At 37.4% G+C, this 20,975-nt stretch overlaps 1 protein-coding gene across 4 annotated transcripts in view; it reads right to left on the reverse strand.

Annotated features, from left to right (window-relative positions):
• IFT80 (intraflagellar transport 80) overlaps positions 1-20,975 on the reverse strand; it is a 113,075-nt gene that overhangs the window by 36,003 nt on the left and 56,097 nt on the right. For all 4 annotated transcript variants that reach the window (XM_082655021.1, XM_082655020.1, XM_082655022.1 and 1 more), the window contains one exon: positions 7,136-7,315. In XM_082655021.1, coding sequence (XP_082511147.1) covers positions 7,136-7,315 — 180 coding nt within the window. The remainder of the gene's footprint in view (positions 1-7,135; positions 7,316-20,975) is intronic.

Consider the following 20,975-nt stretch of genomic DNA (forward strand, 5'->3'; position numbering starts at 1 on the left):
CGAAGTGAGAGAGTAGCATTGACATATACACACTACCAAATGTAAAATGGATGGCTAGTGGGAAGCAGCCGCATAGCGCAGGGAGATCAGCTCGGTGCTTTGTGACCACCTAGAGGGGTGGGATAGGGAGTGTGGGAGGGAGGGAGACGCAAGAGGGAGGAGATATGGGGATATATATATATGTACAGCTGCTTCACTTTGTTATACAGCAGAAACTAACACACCATTGTAAAGCAATTATACTCCAATAAAGATGTTTAAAAATATATATATATATAGAGAGAGAGAGAGAGAGAGAGGAAAAATAATGGGAGAAATGGGACCTGTTACTGTAGACAGACTTAGGAGACAACTGGAGAAATGTGAGATATCACTATGATTATGTTAAAATAAAAATAGTTCCTACGTTTTTGTTTTTTTTTCGGTACGCGGGTCTCTCACTGTTGTGGCCTCTCCTGTTGCAGAGCACAGGCTCCGGACGCGCAGGCTCAGCAGCCATGGCTCACGGGCCCAGCCGCTCCGCGGCATGTGGGATCTTCCCGGACTGGGGCACGAACCCGTGTCTCCTGCATCGGCAGGCGGACTCTCAACCACTGCGCCACCAGGGAAGCCCTAGTTCCTACCTTTTAGACTTTTTTTAAGTCTTAATCAAAAAGAGTGTTGCCAGGACTAGTGGTAAAGAAAAAAACACTGATAGGTTTGCTTCATTCTTCCAAGAGTGGGGGAAATGACTGCAGAAGGGGAGTAGTCCGATGGCAGGTGCTTCAAAGGAGCTGGAGTTCTTTAGGGAAGAAGAAGTTATTGTGGTCTGGAATCAGCAATGAGGGGTAAGGAGACAACTACCCGACCCCCAGACCCAGTAATACTTGACATAAAGAAGAAAAACACCTCTACTTAAGAAGGCTGTAGGAGAAACACTGGTCTCAGGAGTCAGCAGGTTTTTTACTTTTTTTTCATAAAAATGTGAAGTGTACTTTCAGTGATAAGGCTGAGCTCTGTCTGCAAGGCCACAGGTACATGCTGCTGCAGGTTGTGCACGGCACAATTCTAGGTCTAAGTGATGGGCCCCCTAGAATTGAGCAAACCATGACTGTAGGTGGTGAACCTGTGAGTCTCTCTTTAAATCCCAGGCTGTTCTAGGTTTGTCTTTCAGGGAGGGGAGAAGAGAGCTACACCACAGACCCCATGCTCTGATTTCAGACAGAGACTGGATCAGGCCACTTGTCTCACTTTGAGTCCTTTCAGGTCCATCAGCCTATAGGAGCCCCTCTCTGCGTTGCCTTTGCCTCCCTGCTTCTGGACCAGGAGTCAAGCAGGTTGGAGGCTTCCCTCCACACTCTGCATTTTTGTTCCACTTCTGGTCCACAGAGATGTTTATCCTATTTTTGAATCCAGATAAGTCTCTTTTAAAAATGCATTTCATAAATTATTGATCTCTTTAGAGCCAAATGTATGTCTCATCCTTCCAAGTATGAACTTATGATACCATTTTCACCAGAAGTCTGAGCTCCCAGAGACTTTTTAAGAGGTCCAAAATGCCATCCTCTCCCAGAAGCATTTTAAAGCTAATGGAATGAAACAGAATTTTCTAAAGGAAGTTATATGGTCATTTCTTTATAGCAACATGATACCCAGTGAAATAAACTGGCTGTTAACACAGGTTTAGGAAAATTCAATATTTATAAAATCCGATGTATAATCCTCTGTCATTACTCAAATTATAGGCAGACTTCTTAAAATTCATATTGGCCTAAAGCTTCACATGGGGGAATTCTATTTTTTGTGAATCTGGAACACTAGAACAGGAATAAAACATCCTGGCCATGATAATAAACAAAAGACACACTGATAATTGCTGTTATAATTTCAAAGCTATGGTAAATCCAACATCAGAAATGTCCTGTGCTGAATTTTAAAATGCACCCATTTACTCTGTTCAATTCAGGGCAGCTTCAGGACTAACCTGTTCATACTTGTATCACCTAATACTTCTATCTGACCACAATATTTAGACTTCTCAGACTGACATAAGTCCAAAAATTCTGTTTCTACACTTCCAAATACTCATCTAATCCTAAACATAGATATAGCCATAGCAATGGTTACCATTTATCTTTGCTTTACATACATTATCTCATTTAATCATCAAAATCACTCTTTCTTTAACTCTTATCTTTACAGGAGATAGAGTGACTAAGAATCAAATAATCTTGAATTATGGCAACAATTAAAAGCCAAAGCTGTGCCCCATGCTAAAGTGAGAGAGGCAGGAAAGAGAAAACGGTAAACTTGAGACCTGAGGAATGCCTCATCTCCTCCACCTGTACCCTCTCCCTCCTAGGCACTTCCTCCCAGCAAAGACATCAACTATCCCCTTTGGAAAGAATCATCCACTGGGATTCAGCCTGGAGACAAGGGACAACTTAAGAAACCGTCTCACTCTAGGTTACTGTATCATATAAAAGCTGAGGTCCAGAGAGACAGGTAGGGCAATGAAGCCTATTGCCAGGTAGCAACTGCCAGGTCAAGGTCTGGATTTAATAATTAGGACTCAACATGATCTCTGGTTTCTGAGTTAACAAAACACAAATCAACCAAGTCTACCAAGCTTCCGAGAAAACTGTAAAACTCTAAACCAGGCAAACAAAAAGTTGTGATTGTTGTCCCTATAGCAATCTGTGGCTGCACCTCACAACAACGCTAAGTGGGCTGCTAAAATGTACGGACCCCAGTAAGGGAATCCTCCCAAGTGGGAAACTTCCCAGAAAGGCAATCTAGAGTTGCCAAATTAACCAAGCAACTAACTTTATTGCTAAGAAAAAGAGTTCTCAAGATATTCCTGGCCAGCTGGGTTTTTGCTAGGAACCTGGTAATCACAGTGCGTTGTTTTCCCTTCTCCCATTTTCCAAATTGTTTTCATTGCAGCCGCCCTGTTTTCCCTTCGTCATTATAAACTGGGAATATGGGGGAGAGAAGAATATTAAAATTCGAGTTTATTTATAGTCTTCCAGACCAGAGAGTTGGAGCTGGAATGACTGGATTAGTCTAGGTTATCATCTTTTAGAGAGGGGATGGGTTTGTTTTCAGTTGCATATAGAATAGCTGCAAAGTTAAGTAGTGCATTTCTGAATTATACATACATGTGAATAAGGGAAAGTATGCGTGGTGAGTAGATTGTAAGGGGATTAGTGATTTCTATATCCTCATATTCACATCCTTATGTAAGTCTCTCCACTGTGTGTAGACTGGACCTTGTAGCTTGCTTCCAGTGAACAGAAATAGGCTAAAGTGATGAGATGACACTTCTGAGTTCAGGTTATAAAAGACTGTGACTTACGTCTTGCTCACACTCTCTGTGCCCTTCGTAACTGCTCTGACAAAGCTGCCAAGTTGTGAGCTGCCCTGTGAAGAGGCTACATGCAAGGAACTGAGGGTGGCCTCCAGTCAACTGCCCTCAATTCAACAGACGTTGATAAATGGAATCTTGCCAACAACCTTATCAGTGAGCTTGGAAGCCAATCCTCCCCAGCTGAGCCTTCAGGTGCCACTAAGCCCTGGCCAACACCTTGACTGCAGCCTTGTGAGAAACTATGAGCCAGAAACCCCAGCTAAGCCATGCCTGGATTCTTGACCCACAGAAACTGAGAGATAATAAGTGTTGCTGTTTTAAGTCACTAAGTTTTCAGGTGATTTATTATGTAGCCATCGGTAACTAATACAGTTATGGTTGCTAAACAGCCAAAAAAGATAGACTATAGTGGATATCTGTTGGTTTCTGTCTGCCCAGAATAAAATGCTATCTTTTCTGGTAAATATGCTTTGGTTTTCCTTTGGGAAACCATTCCGCCTATTATTCTAAGTGACTAAGTGGTTTACATGGGGTTGACTCATCATTCCCTCCACCTCCCAACGAAACATACTTGACCCAGACTTGGCACATGAGATCCAATGCTGAGACCTCTGCTGTAATTACTAAGGGGCTGGAGGGGAAAGCACTCTTTCTGTCGGACTTGAAGTTGGTAGAATGGAAGCCTGGAGCTACCAAGGCCTCAAAAGAGAGACAGCATTTGTGAAAATGAAGCCAATACAGAAAAAAGGACCGTTGAGGAAGAGATATGATGGAACTCCTGTTGATCTTATTTAAGCCTCTGGATCCAGTACAGCCTCATCAGTCCCACCTCTTGACTTCACATGGACCAATAAATTTCTTTTGTTTCTTTATTCTTTACCTTCATTCAATTAATTTGAGATGAATTTATGAAAAAACAAAAGATTTTCAACATATTAATCTAGGAGGTCCCATGAGAACAGGAACCAAACCTGTCTTATTCACAGCTGTACTTCCCATTGCCTAGCTCAATGCCTGGCAAGTAGGGCATTGAATAAATGAAATTGTTCTAAGAAAAAACTATGAATAGACCCAGCTTAGCAAAAATGCAATACAAATGTCTTATAATCACTGAGAGAGTAAGACTCCTTTACAAAAATAAAAATACTATTCTAGTCCTAAAATTTTGAAAGATTATTTGCAAACATTACTTTAAGTATAAAGACAATTTGGATTAGATAAGCTATTTAAGAACCTCCACTGTTCATCTTATCTTACGTAAAAATCCTCTAATTCTAGGATGATTCCTTTTTATTATGAAAGAAAAACTTCTCTTTTTAAATATATTCTCATCTTGGGGCATTTCTGAAATTAAGACAATACTATATTAGCTAGCCACCAAGCACTACATGAGTAAAAGTGTGTCCCCAAATCAGCTGATTAGAACTCACAATGCATTCTTTGTCATAGACACAATACTATAAATAATGTTTTGGTTCCCAAGTTGACTAACAAAAATATATACTTACACCATCACCTAGATCCAAACACTCATTTACAAGAAATACAAAAGACAGAGAAGTATGTCAAACCACACCATGGGGATACAATTAGCAATGTCCACGCTGTGGGGCTAGACAAACAATTTGGTTTCAACAAATAAACCACAGGGGGTAAAATAGAGATGGAAGGGGAATCCACAGACTAAAAGAGACTTAAAAGATATGTCAACCAATAGCAACATGTAAACCATTCTGGATTCTGATTCAAACAAACAAACTTTTAAAAATGTGACATGGTGGAAACAATCGAAAATTTGAACACTTCTTGGATATTTGATAACATTAAGGAATTATTATCATTTTTAATGTATGATAATGGTATTGTGGGTATGTTAAAAAGAGTCCTTATCTTTTAGCTGTATATATTGAAAACTTCACAGCTGAAATGATACCTGAATTTGCTTCAAAATAACTGGGGGAGGGGGAAAGTAGATATGGACATGGATGGGGCAGGTTTGATCATGGGTTGATGGCTGTTAGGGCTGGGAGATGAGTACATAGAGATTCATTATACTATTCTTTCTATTTTTGTGTGGCTTAAATTATCCATAATAAGTTTAAAATTTTTTAAATAAGAAAGTAGAGGGACTTCCCTGGCTGGCCAGTGGTTAAGACTCCGCACACTGCAGGGGGCCCAGGTTCAATCCCTGGTCGGGGAAATAAGATCCTGCATGCTACAAGGTGCCGCCAAAATTTAAAAAAAAAAAAGTAGAACAAAGAAAATGTATAAGGTACCTAATTATTATCAATCTGGTGACGATTATCCAGATTGTCTGTGAAAATCTGGAACTTAGTCTAAAGAATACCTGAACAGACACATCCAAGAAATCACAAGATACATGCTTCCAAATTTTTTTTCAAAGATTTTTTTTTTTTTGATGTGGATCATTTTTAGCATCTTTATTGAATTTGTTACAATACTGCTTCTGTTTTATGTTTTGGTTTTTTGGCCGCAAGGCATGTGGGATCTTAGCTCCCTGCGCCCAACCAGGGATGGAACCCTCACCCCCCCACAATGGAAGGCGAAATCTTAGCCACTGGACTGCCAGGAAAGTCCCTCAAATTTTTATAGTAATTATAATCATCTGAATTCGGAATACTGAAGATAGAGGCAACTGCTATGGACAGGAGAAAGAAAGGAAGAAGATAGAGTTCCCTTTCCTTTGGGAGAGAGTTTGCCATCAACACATTGTCTTTGGCCACTCCTCCTAACTTTCATCAACTAACTTTTCCCCATTTTAGCTTGTCTTAGGTAATTCTTAAAAGGGGAAAAAATATTTTTTAATCAGGTTAAATAAACTCATACAATTATAAATAAATAAAACAATGTAACCCTGACAGTGATCAGCAGGTTATTACGGCTGCCTTGAGGTCAGCTCCAGCAGTTAAATCTAACTTGCTACAGCTTCCTTCCTTCTTCCTCAACTGAATCCACATATTCCCTCAATGCTTCAAGTTTCACTATCCCTGTTGTCAAACCCAAGTTCATGTGCCGGAGGCACAGTGAGGCCAAACAAACCAAGACATTGAAGTCTGGAGCACAGAAAAGTTTATTGCAAGGTCTAAGCAAGGAGAAATGGCAGCTCATGCTCAAAAGGCCCAAACTCCCTGACAGTTTTGGGAAGAGCTTTAAAAGGTAAGATTTGGGGTGAGGGCTGCAGGGTATGTGATTTTCTTCTGATTGGTTGGTGGTGAGGTAACAGGGTGATGTTTCTGGAATCTCAACCTTCTTACTCCAACCAGTCTGGGGTCTACATGCTTGTGGTCAAGCATGCAGTCACCATCCTCCAGCTGGGTTGGGGTCTTAGTTTCTGTAGAACAACTCAAAGATATGGGCTTTTGTACCAGGGAGGGCCCCATTGGGTCCTGCTCAGTTTTAATCCCCTCTTTTCTTTGATACTCCTGAACCTTGAGGGGAACAGGTGAGGGACAAGAAAGGGAATAATGTTTTGGATAGAGAGGTTAACCATAAACTTGGCAGAGAAACTCGGGTTTAGGGGGCCTCAATTTCATTCCTGCCTCAACAACATAATTTCAGTACCTGTGGGCACTCATATTTTACGTCAGTGAAAGGTTCTTATTTTATGTCATGAAAAAGTCACTAATGGTATAGTTAAAATATTTCTAGTATGACTGAATCTTTATAAACCTGATTTAAATATAATTAATGAAGATAATTCCATTTTCTGTATTGTAAACTAATGTGAAAAGAAGAAGATTTAATCAACCTGAAACATAATTATACCTGCATGGTCCTTCTTTTAGTTAATGTTACTTGAAAATCTTTCCACTCCCAACGTTGCTCCACCACATGTGCAAAAACAACATGTCCATTTCCACAGGCTCCAGCGATCTGGGTGCCATCAATTGACCATGTGATATTAAATATGCTGCCAGTGTTGGGCTTTTCTAAAGCATATGACCACTGGGGAAGAAAGAACAAGAATAGAATTAATTTATTTCAAAAACATTTTAGAGAAGTTTCAAATTGAGCATATGTTAACATACTAGGATGACTTTTTTTTAAAGAATGTGTCTTTATTCTAGAATTATTTAGAAATATTTTCTTAATAAAATGATAGCATACTGAAATGGAAGATATAGATGTGATTTTTAAAGTATACAGTAGAATACATAATATGATAAAAGAGTATGAAATCACTCAAGAACTGCAAAACACCCACACCATTTTGATTTTCATTTAATTTTAAGCAGTTAATACTAAACAGGTAAATACAAAGATTATGTAGGAAAAAAACAGACATCTTACTATTAATTCATAAGGATCTCTATAGTCCACACATCTAAAAATCTGTTACAATATTTCTATAGTGTCACTAGAAATTGAAACTAAACACACAATGTAACTAAAACACCTCTAAAACACATATCTTAAACCATGAAAGTACAAGTAAATAGATATTTTTCTTTTTCTCACAGTGCAGTTAAGTATAACCTCTTCTAGAATCTATCTGTTTGAGAAAGCAATCTAGCAATATCAATAAGCATCACCTGGAAAAAGGAGATTCTTATGTGTGTGTGCAAATAAGACAGTAAGAAAAAAAAACTTTTTCAAAGATGGTATTATATGCATTTTCTTTCATTCTTTCAGATGAAACATACATATTTACTAGGAGGATGATTTATTTATTTGACTAAATTTATTTATAGTCTCTTTCCATTCTTTTAACCTTACAGACTACAGTCAAATTAAGTCTTGATTTTTTGTTGTTGTTGCCCTTGGGTGGGCATTTATTTTTGTTCTACATTGGTTTTTTGTTTGTTTGTTTTAATATTCATTATCAGCTATGGGCTCACTGACATAAAATTTGGAGAAAATAGAAAAAATATAGAAAAATTCACTAATCCACACTACTATAAAACAAGACTTTAAATTCCCAATAAAAGTTCACATATCCAATAAAAAGGCTGTATGACTCTTACTACCCACTGACACTTTTTTTCAACTCCTTCCCATCCCCCTTCAAATCTCTAACTATTGCTTAAGTAAAAGGCTCTATGATAACGTTACTATGAAGAAGGTAATGAACAAACTGTAAGCTTTGCTTCATCAGCAGCATAAACATATATACATAAAATTCATATTTTTAAACTATTTACTTTAAAGCATGATTTAAAAATACCCAAAGAACTGAATCACCCAGAAAAATCTTACTCAAATTAAACATACAAATATTTATCTAAGAACTCATGCCTGATACTAAGAAGAGAAAATGAAAAGAAATTTTAGATATTATCATCACCCTATATTCCTCTGACTTCTTTCAGAGTCCACATGAACCATGATACCCAAGTTATATTAAATTCTTACCTTCTAAAAAATTAAATTTCTTCCTCTTTGCAATTACTCTAGTAATAAAAAAAAAAAATACAAGCACAAGCAAATCATCAGAGAAGGAGTCTTGAATAGTTACTAAATTTGAGGGGACAGGGTTATATTTTGTCCAATCAGTAAAGTTAATAATTTTTATTGGCAAATCAGAAAGATTTATCATTTGTCCTTTTTTTGAAAAATTGAGGTATAGTTGATTTACGACATTAAATTAGTTGCAGGTGTACAATATAGAGATTCAAAACTTTTTTAGATTATATTCCATTTAAAGTTATTATAAAATACTGGCTACATTCCCTGTGCTTATCATTTGTGCTTTTAAAGAGACTTTCAATGCTCCAAGTCTCTTTTCTTCTCCAAATAAGCCATGGAACACTGGATTTACATTTGCATTTCCAACCACTAGAAAGAAATGAAGCAGCCTCCCTGGATGTAATTTAGTGGTGCTAGCAGCAAGAACTCTGAAGATGAATTTTTACCTATCCCTCTCATTTATGCTAATCTCTTTGACCAAACTATCCCTTTGTTTAAGGTAGTGTTACTCAAAATGTGCTCAGGCCAGCACCATCTACATCACTTGTGATCTTGTTAGAAATGCAAATTAATAGGCCCCGCAACATGCTATTGAATCTGACCCTCTAGTGGATGAGCACCAGGAAACTTTTTGTTGTTGTTAGTCTGTTTTTCTTTTTAAATTTTTTTTTATTGAAGTATAGTTGATTTACAATCTTGTGTTAATTTCTGCTGTACAGGAAAGTGATTCAGTTATACATATAAATATTCTTTTTTAAATATTCTTTTCCATTATTGTTTATCATAGGATATTGAATATAGTTCTCTGTGCTATACAGTAGGACCTTGCTGTTTATCCACCCTGTATATAATAGCTTACATCTGCTAACCCCAAACTCTCACTCCATCCCTCCCCCAACCCCCCGCCACCACCACCTTGGCAACCACGAGTCTGTTCTCTATGTCCGTGAGTCTATTTCTGTTTTGTAGATAGGTTCATTTGTATCATACAGTATTTTAGATTCCACATACAAGTGATTTCATATGGTATTTGTCTTTCTCTTTCTGACATACTTCAATTAGTATAATAATCTCTAGTTGCATCCATGTTGCTGCAAATGGCATTATTTAGTTCTTTTTTATGGCTGAGTAGTATTCCATTGCATATATATACACCACATCTTCTTTACCCATTCATCTATCAATGGACATTTAGGTTGTTCAGGAAATTTTTAATGAGCTCTTCAGGAGATTCTTAAGCATCATAAAGTTAGGACACTCGTCCTCAACTCTGTACATTAGAATCATCTGGGAAGCTTTTTTCAAAAAAATTACCAAAAACCAGGAATACAACCAAATAAATCCAGAATTTCTTGGGGTGGGGTCTGGATATGTTCTTAAAAGTTCTCTGGGGGCTTCCCTGGTGGCGCAGTGGTTAAGAATCCAGCTGCCAATGCAGGGGACATGGGTTCGAGCCCTGGTCCGGGAAGATCCCACGTACCATGGAGCAACTAAGCCCGCACGCCACAACTACTGAGCCTGCGCTCTAGAGCCCGTTAGCCACAACTACTGAGCCCACGTGCCTAGAGTCCATGCTCTGCAACAAGAAAAGCCACCTCAATGAGAAGCCCACGCACGGCAAAGAAGAGTAGCTCCGCTTACTGCAACTAGAGAAAGCCCGTGTGCAGCAACGAAGACCCAACGCAGCCAAAAATAAATTAATTAATTAATTTTAAAAAAAAGTTCTCTAGGTGATTTTAATGTAGAACCACTGTTCTAAGAGAAAAGCAAAATCTGTGATTCTCTTTAAGACTATCATTAGCTGCTGACTCACTGTTAATACCAAGCCAATGAATTTGCTAACACTTGAGATTACATGACCCTTGTTTTATCCACTAATCCAGCTTCTCTTTGTTATGTATAAATTTTTCTTACATTCATCAAGCAAATTTTTTTCTTTGAAACTTTTTATTAGAATTTCAAACATAAAGTGTAATAGGAAGAATAACATAAAGCAGTGGTTCTCAAACTTTAATGTGTATTAGAATTACCTAGAGGGATTGTTAAAATAAATGGCTGGGCTCCAGTTTCTATGATTTAGTAGATCTAGGGTGGGGGCCAAAGTGTTTGCATTCTAACAAGTTCCCAGGTGGTGCTCAAGCTTCTGGTCCAGCAACCACACTTTGAGAATGGCTGGTATAATGAAGCCCCATTACCCAGTTTCCAACAATTATCAACTAATAGGTAATTCTTATCTCATGTGTACTACCACCACGGCCCAGATCATTTTGAGCAGTCCCTCACATCATATCATTTCATCACAAAATACGTCGGCATATATCACTAAAAACACAAAGATTTTTTAACCCAACCTCAATACTATTATTAAACCTAAAAACAATTAACAGTAACTCCTTAATATTATCATAGTATCTAGTCACTGTTCAAATTTTTTCCAATCGTCCTTTTTTGTCTTCAGTTTGTTGGAATTAAGATACAAATAAGGTACAATCATTCTGATTGGTTGCGAAGTCTCTTAGATTTCTTTTGATCTATAAGTTCCCCTTACACATGTTCTTTTCCCTTGAAATTTTCTGTGGTTGAGGAAACTGGATCATGTCCTGTTGTTTCCCATAGTCTGGATTTTACCATCTGTATTCTCAATGGTGTTAACATGTTAGTCTGTCCCCTTTATTTCCTGTTAATTGATAGTTAGATCTAGAGTCTTGATCAGATTCAGGTTTGATTTTTTTTGGCAAGAAAACTTCATAAGTGATGTTGTGTACTTCCAGCAGGAAGCATTTAATGTCCGAATGTCTTCTTATGCTGTTAGCAAATGATAATCATTGCCTAGGAGGACTAATTCACTTACAGTTGCAAAATGGTAATATTCCAATCCTTCTTTCTTCATTTACTAGCTGTAATAGTGCTACAAAAAGAAACATCTCCTCAACTATTTGGTTACCCTGGGATACAGTTCATATATCAAAGGCAGAATAAATTGATTATTTCCCCTTAATTATTAGTTTTCAAAAATATAAATTTGAATAGTGACAATATTATCAGTAGATAATTGTTAACTGTTAACTGTTTTTAGGTTTAATAATGGTATTGAGGTTAGGTTAAAAAAGAAGTCTTTGTGTCAGTGATATATACTGAAATATTTAGTGATGAAAAGATGTAATGTCAGGGATTTGCTCTAAATGATCTGAGCCATGGAGAAGTAGGTGGTGGTATAGATGAGATACGAATTAGCCATTAGTTAATAATTATTAGATAATGGGTAAATAAAGATTCATTCATTCATTCATTCAGTTGGTTCCCTTGTAACTTCCAAATGTAACCAAGAAATGTTACTGTTTAGTATCAAGAACTCATTAATTTTAACATATTTGATGTGTTTTTATAAATACAGTGCTCCAATTAGCCCAATTTTAGCCAGTGGAATCCCCTTTCAGTTGGTTCTTTAATCTTTTTGACAGAACCCTGTAGTTTTTGATCACTTCCCGGGCTTTGTACAATGAATGACAAAATGTTCCAGTCCCATTTTTATATTTCCTGACCCACACCTGGCATCAGTCTTTTCTTCAGTGAGTCATGGTGAACTTTATGGAAATACGGAAAATGGTACTGAAAAAAACCCCACAAGTGCTAAGGGTGCTCGCTGTTACTGAGCTGATCATTAAAGCCTTTTCTAGGCCTTTTTAATAGACAGAACTAGGAAATTTTTTCAATAACTCAAACTGATACTTCCATTTCAAATCCAGGAACTGTAGGATTTTTATTTACCCTCTCCAATCTTACCTCAGTATCTGCTTTCACTTAGCCAAAAATCCCAGCTGTTAAGAGCATCAATATAAATACTCAGAATAACAACATCAACACCACAAGCAAATAGTTACAAAAGAGTTAAAAAATTTTTTTCATTCTTTTGCCCTTACGCTTATTTCCCTTTTTTTAAAAATGACAACTTTATTGAGATATATTTCACGTTATAAAATTCACCCTTTTAAAGTACAGAATTCAGTAGTTTTTTCAGTGTAGTCAGAGTTGTGCAACCATCACCACTACTATTTTCAGAACATGTTTATCACCACAAAAAGAAACACATGCCCATTAGCAGACACTCCCATTCCCCCCACCCTCACCCCCAAGCTCCTGGTAACCACTAATCTACTTTCATTTTCTATTCTGGCCATTTCATGTAAATGAAATAATACACTATGTGGCCTTTTGTGACTGGCTTCTTTCACTTAGCATAATGCTTTCAAGGTTCATCCATGTTGTAGCATGCATCAGTATGTCATTCTTTTTTATAGTCAAGCAATATAGTATTGTATGGATATACCATATTTTGTTTCTCCATTCATCATTTGATGGGCATTTGAGTTTTTCAACTTTTTTTTACTATTATGAATAATGCTGCTATGAACATCTGTGTATAGGTTACTGTGTAGACATGTTTTCAATTCTCTTGTATACATACCTAGGAGTGGAATTGCTGTGTCTGTGGTAACTATGTGGTAACATAGTATCCTATGTTAAGCATTGTACGGTGACACTATTAAAATCTGACGGCAGATTTGTGGTTTAACATTTTGAGGAACTGCCAAAATGTTTTCCAAAGTCTTAGGACAATTTTCTGTTGAGTCTCTACTGTAAGCACAAGGAACAATCAAATCATTTAAAGTCATTTGGATTAGCTCCTCTCCGGGTAGGTATACAAATGACTGAATACACAATTAGGCTCATTTTTTTCATTTACTTTGGTTTTAGGAATTGCTTTCTAAAAATTTAATTTTGTTTTATAATTATGTAAAATATTTACAGGGTATCAAAATTAAATTTACCCAAAAAGTATATAAAACAAAGTATAATCAAAGAAGTCCAACCTCTATCCCTTTTCTCTCTCCTATTCTCTCCTTCTCAATATTGATAATTATTTTTTAATTATATGTTTTATCCTTATATCTTCCTTCATTCTAAGTGTGTATGTGCACAGCTGTGTGTGTGTCTCTGTGTGTGTGTGCATGCACCAGCATTTATCTAAGACAGGGGTAGGAGTAGTGATACAAATAGGTCCAATATGAAGACATTATCTATTGTAGTATATGGATATACATATCCTTTTATAGCTATTGATAGTATGATCAATATGTTTTTACGTACTCTGTATATCCATACGTGTGACTTCCAAATTGCTATAGCTGAAGCTAAAATTCTCCAGTAGACTCCTTGAAAGACTCATGGGAATAACATTCCTTGAGTTCTTGCATGTTTATACCAGTATGCTTATGACCTTTATATTTAAAAGCCAGAATAGCTGTAGTATCCTATGTTAAGCATTGTACGGTGACGCTATTAAAATCTGACGGCATTCTGATTTTCCTCCCTTTATGAGTGACTTGTTCTTTTCCTTGGATGCCCACAGGACTTATTTCTTCTTCTTTAAACTCCTACAGTTTTATTAGTGTATATTTGGGTGTTGGCCATGTGGGTCAATTTTCCTAGGTATCTGGTATGCCTTTTCAATATCAATTTCAGATCCCTTAGGTCTGAGAAAATCTTTCTTGAATAGTGGCTTTTAGTATTTTTCTGTTCATTGCCTTGGACTTCTCCTTTAAAGATCCCTATTATATGTACTTCAGATTTTCTCTGCCAATCTTCTGTATCTATCACTTTCTATCAAACTTTATATGTCTTTTGCCATTTCCTTGCTTCCATTTTACATTCTATTTATTTTAAGGCATCATCCACTGTGTTCATTGGCTCTTATACTCCTTCTAGTTTGGTCTTCATTTCTGTAATAATTTTTCCTTTTTTAAATAATTCCCTCCTGAGTTCTGTCACCTCTCCTTAAAAGTCTCCCATTCTCCCGTCACCTCATTTCCTAGTTTTTCTAATTCTGATTTATATGGTTACTTAATAGCTTTTGTCATGGTTTTAAAACATCCTTCAACTTCTTTTGAATTAACTGGTTGCAGTGCTTGTCTGTTTATGGCATGGTTTTGTTGTCTTTGGCAACATTATGTGATTTGACTGTGATCCTGATCTTCTGCTCATTTTTAAGTGAAATGGGTTTTGCTGTACTTTGGGGAGGAAGGGATGTTCCAGAAGGATAGCTCTAGAGCTCTCTCTTCTGTTGTTTTCTCACAGTGATTAAAAAAAAAAAAAAAAAAAGCCTCCATTTTTTGAGACTAGCATTCTCTGCTTCTTCTCCAATTTTATTTGGATCTATTCTCATCTTTGCTCAATTGTATCTGTTCTAATCAAACTGGATTTTAATCTCAGCAATTTCTGCAGTACAGGGCTTTGTCCCAAAAGGAAGCTTGATTTGTTAGTTTGAAGAGTACATTCGACCCAGACATCTCCAGCACTGTCAGATCCTGTCATGATCCCCTTGCACTTACTCCGAATTGGATTCTACAGAAATTTCTTTCCAGTTTCAGCTGCTGTTCTCAGATTGGTCTGTCTCACTTTCAGGTATTTGTTGGTGATTTGGGAGTTCTTCTTTTCTTGTGGTCTTAGAAACCTGGCTACCTTTGCTCTGCTTCCTCATACACAGATGCTGTTACCATGTATACCTGTCAATGGTACTTCTGGGAAAATCGCTTGTATTTAGGGTTTTGTAGGGATCGAGTACCACCCACTTTTGCTGTAGCTGCTTGCTATCTGTAGGTTTTGGTTATAGTCTTTTCCTTTCTCTGCTTTCTGAGGAGATTTGAGAGGATTGAGAAACTATGCCACTATACCCAACAACATGGATAAATCTCACAGATACATGGTTGAATGGAAAAAGTCACAGACAAAAGTGTAAATACCATATGATTTCATTTATATAAAGGTTAAAACAATCAAAACTGATCTGTGATGACAGAAGTCAGAATAGTAATTACTGTGGAGGGGTAACTGATGGGGGAAGGCACAAAGGAAATTTCTGGGTTGTTGATAATGTTCTATATCAATATGGGCAATGGTTTCTTCAGTACTTGTATATATAAATAATACTGAGCTGTACACATAAGACACTGTATATGTTTTATCTCAATTAAAAAAAAATGCTGCCTCTGCCATTATCATTCCCCCAACCTATTTTATTGAAATTATCCTTTTTTTGTTTTGTTTTGTTTTGTTTTTGTTTTTGTTTTTTTTTTGCGGTACGCGGGCCTCTCACTGTTGCGGCCTCTCCCGTTGTGGAGCGCAGGCTCAGTGGCCATGGCTCACGGGCCCAGCCGCTCTGCGGCATGTGGGATCTTCCTGGACCGGGGCACGAACCCGTGTCCCCTGCATCGGCAGGCGGACTCTCAACCATTGCGCCACCAGGGAAGCCCCTGAAATTATACTTTGTTTTCATATTTTGAGATATAATATTGATCTAAAATAAGTAAATGTCAATACTAAAAAATAAAAGGATATATAAAAAATATATATATTTATAGTAATCATAATCATGTAAAGATGTCTGCTCAATGACTTGTAAGGCACACAGAAAATGAAAATATTTGATTTTTTTGTATGTTATGGTTATGGGTATTATTTTTTCTATTTTTTGTTATCATTATTTTTGTTATGGTTTTTTGCCATAAATTTCTTCAATATATAAGCTGTCTTGTGCATTTAATTAAACTATTTAATACTAATTACTATTTGTGCTTTCACAATACTGGTAAGGTTTTCTATTTTTTTTCATAATTCCAAGCAATAAATTGTAGCTAACACAGTTTTCGTAGAATACAGAATATGAAAAAGTATACATAAATTACTTTTGACTTGGATAAGTGAAAATAATGTATAAAAAAATAACAATATGTACCAAAATCAGAAAAAAGCAAATTCATATTTGTGCTTCTTGGTGAAAAAAAACAACAACACATGTTTTGTTGTTCATTTAAAAAAAGGTTTTTTAATGTTTTTAAGTTACTCCACCAGAGAGGAAGTTTACTTTAACCAGTTTAGCCTCATCCGAAATAAGTACAGACATATCTGAAAATTTACCATTATTCTATTCTTTATTCATTCTTCCACAATTATAACCTTTGCCATTAAATAAGTATGATATTACATTATCTGTTTACATATCAGTACTCTCAAAAGAGGTGAGCTACTCCTCGAGTACAGGTATGGATGTTATTCCTTGAATAGTCAGAGTATCACACAGAACTTAACACACACAAATATTTGTTGAATGGATGAATGAATGTGCCTGTGTCTTTAAGCAAGTCTTCCTTCCCAGAGCTTAACCATGACTTCAATCAAACACGACTTTTAAAATTTCAACAAATCCAAGGAGCAAATTAAAAGCCAAAGATTTACAAATTTTAAACTAGCCATCTCAAAAACATCAACGAAACTGACTAAATGGATCAATTCTAGTAAAACTAGTCAAAATGCTCCAATGGAAGTCATTAATTAAGTTACATCAGTTGAGTTAAAGTAAGTCATTAAAAACCAAAACAATATATTTTGTCTGTACAATGATGCATTAAAACGCAACATTTGGACTTCCCTGGTAGCACAGTGGTTAAGAATCCACCTGTCAATGCAGAGGACACAGGTTCGAGCCCTGGTCTGGGAAGATCCCACATGCCGTGGAACAACTAAGCCCGTGTGCCACAACTACTGAGCCCATGAGCCACAACTACTGAAGCCTGTGCGCCTAGAGCCTGTGCTCTGAAACAAGAGAAGCCACCACAATGAGAAGCCTGCGCACCGCAACTAGAGAAAGCCTGCGCGCAGCAACAAAGACCCAACACAGCCAAAATAAATAAATTAATTAATTAATTTTTTAAAAATGCAACATTTATGGAACATCTATATGTTAAGTGTTTTTTTAAAAATAAATTTATTTATTTTATTTTGGGCTGCAGTGGGTCTTCGTTGCTGTGCACGGGCTTTCTCTAGTTGCGGTGAGCGGGGGCTACTCTTCGTTGTGGTGCGCGGGCTTCTCATTGCGGTGGCTTCTCTTGTCGCGGAGCACAGGCTCTAGGCGCATGGGCTTCAGTAGTTGTGGCATGAGGGCTCTGTAGTTGTGGCTCGCAGGCTCTAGAGCACAGGCTCAGTAGTTGTGGCACACGGGCTTAGTTGCTTAGTTGCTCTGTGGCATGTGGGATCTTCCCGGACCAGGGCTAGAACCCGTGTCCCCTGCATTGTCACGCAATTCTTAACCACTGCACCACCAAGGAAGCCCTTAAGTGTTGATTTAAAAAAGATTAAAAGTAAATTCTGTAATAGAACTCTGATGTTGTACTGCTTGCTAAGTTTCTCAATTCTGGACAACAGGGTCTTATTACTGTAAAGCCAGCCCAGTTCCCTCACTTTATGTTTACATTTTATGGCTTTATGGTTTCTAGCAAAGTTGGTTTTATAGCAAATCTGAAAATACAATTCTAATTTTCATTATAAAGACAGAAATGTATTCATGTAGAAAGAAAAACTCTCAGAGAATTAAACTGAAAATTTTTGGCAAATATGGCTAAGGAGGCTTTGAAACACAAATGGCAACCTCCTCCATTTTCTAGGACCTGGCCCTCCCCAGCAATCCCTGTGGTTACTGCATTAGAGTCCTGATGGCCACGTTTATACAACATACCCCAACCTGACTGACCAGGCATGAGTTCTTAACCAAGGTTGGGCCAGTGACCCCTTCCCTGAGGGTATTTAAAACTAGGACTAAGATTCTTATCTCAGTCTGGCTACTCTCCTGAGTAGAGATGTATACTTGAGAACTGTTGACATTTGTCACTTTCCAGCAGGTAAACTGGGGAGGGTTGGGGAGGGGTCAGTTTGCTGGGAAAGGAAAAAGAGGAGGGATATGCAGAGAGAAAAGCAGAGGCAAAAGGCACAAAGGAACCACTTTGTGTGTTTTCTTAGCATTCCAGTTTCTGATTCCTGAGGCCTAGCTACATCCTTGCTCTGGCTTCTAGAAGATAACCCTGTAATTTTAGAGCAAATTGCTCTTTTTTGCTTAATGGTTTCTGTTACTTGCACCCAACTATAATAAAAGGTAGGATAAGTCTGAAGTTCTAGGATCAGCCACACTTCTCTAGCACTACCTCAGTTTTTCCCATTTCTGGCACATCATGTAGAGTACTACTTCCTCCTCTACAAACCTCATATTAAAAAACAAAGAAGCACCACACTAATACTACTCAGGAAAGGAAGCAAGCAATATGTCCAGTGCCCATGGAAAAGGCGTCACAGAACTGTGGAGTTGAAAGGAGAGAGGCGGTCACTTAGCCCAGATTATCTATTTTATAGATGAAGAAGCTGAAGCTCCAGAAGCCTTTAACTTTGTAAATTCACCACTGGAGCCTTGACTCCAGGGCTCTACAAACATATCAATACTATGCCTACGTTAAAATAAAATAAAATAAAATAAGCAATCATACTGGACAGCACAATGCAGAGAACAATTGAGAATTCATCTTCAAATTGTTGACGTATTAAAGGATATTACATCTCTTTGAGGGAGGATACCATTTTTTTCCTCTGTATTCTGTCAAATTTCTTAGGATACCATTTTTTTTCTCTGTATTCTGTCAAATTCCCAGCAGGGAAATGAGAGCTATTTAAACTAAAAACATAACTTGATTATAACAACTTTTAAAACTACCTCCTAAATGTCAACTTCACTCTTCTCTTTACTACTTCTATATAAATACACTAGAGTAAAAGGATCCTCAAAAGCATATCTTTAGCCAAGTTGGATTAATTCAATTCATAAAATTGTGCATTCACAAATTAAGTTTAGGAGGAAAAGAAAATAGACGCAAAGTTTCTTATTTTTCTTTAAGGTACACTAACGATTTTTAAGATCAATATTCTCTCTAATATACCAAGAATTAGCAAATTGCAGGCTGTCTTAAATTACGTGTTGACATACATAATTGACAATGAAAAGTGACATGTAGCAGTATGACCAGTTACTGCAGATGATGAATCATTGTAATTATTTTAACTGAATGGGAGAATGAATGGAGGGAAGACTTTTTATTATAATGACTAAGTGATATTCAAGAACAGAGAAAATGAAAAAAGTTCTCTCTTACATAAGCAATAGCACCACCTGCTGATAAATAAAAGCAAAGACGTCAGTTAATTTAAAATCTGGCCAAAGGTACTTTATATATTCAGATCTTTTCCCTTGAATTCTGTTCCACTTAACATAATATAATGCAATTCATTAATATATTCTGTGTATTTATTTATAATAACTATGTTAATTTTAAAGTTTTTACCTTACATATTTGAATCATGCATTTAAAAAAATCAAAGGTAAAAATAAAATGTATTATGGAATCCAGGGGAAAATTTTAGTTTTTGTCTGATATTCCCTGACCACTTCTCCTAGAATAATGCCATCTCCCATACCTACCTTTATTTTTTTATAGCATTTATTACCACTTAACATATCATGTATTCATTCTGTCTGTTTATAGTCTTTTGTCTGCTGGAATAAAAACGCTCAAGAGCAGGGAATTTATTTTTGTTTACTGCTGTTTCTTTTTTTTTTCTTTTCATTATTATTTTTCTTTTTATTATTTATTTTTGGCTGCGTTGGGTCTTCGTTGCTGTGCACGGGCTTTCTCTAGTTGCAGTGAGCGGGAGCTACTCTTTGTTGCAGTGCGCAGGCTTCTCATTGAGGTGGCTTCTCTTGTTACAGAGCACGGGCTCTAGGCGCATGGGCTTCAGTAGTTGTGGCATGTGGGCTTCAGTAGTTGTGGCTCTCAGGCTCTAGAGCACAGGCTCAGTAGTTGTGACGCATGGGCTTAGTTGCTCCAAGGCATGTAGGATCTTCCTGGACCAGAGCTCGAACCCGTGTCCCCTGCATTGGCAGGTGGATTCTTAACCACTGAGCCACCAGGGAAGTCCTCTTTTTATTATCATTATTATTTTTTTTTTGGCTGCATCGGGCCTTAGTTGCGGCACGTGGGATCCTTCACTGAGGCGCACGGGCTTCTCTCTAGTTGTGGTGTGTGGGTTTTCTCTCTCTAGTTGTGGTACGCAGGCTCTAGGGCACGTCGGTTCTGTAGTTTGTGGCACTCTGCACTCGGGCTCTCTCACTGAGGCACCCAAGCTCAGTAGTTGTGGCACGTGGGCTTAGTTGCCCCATGGCATGTGGGATCTTAGTTCCCCGACCAGGGATCGAACACGCGTCCCCTGCATTGGAACGCGGATTCTTTACCACTGGACCCAAATGGGACTACCAGGGAAGTCCCAT

The sequence above is a fragment of the Grampus griseus genome (assembly GCF_964374135.1).
Source record: "Grampus griseus genome assembly, chromosome: 5".
Classification (NCBI taxonomy): Eukaryota; Metazoa; Chordata; class Mammalia; order Artiodactyla; family Delphinidae; genus Grampus; species Grampus griseus.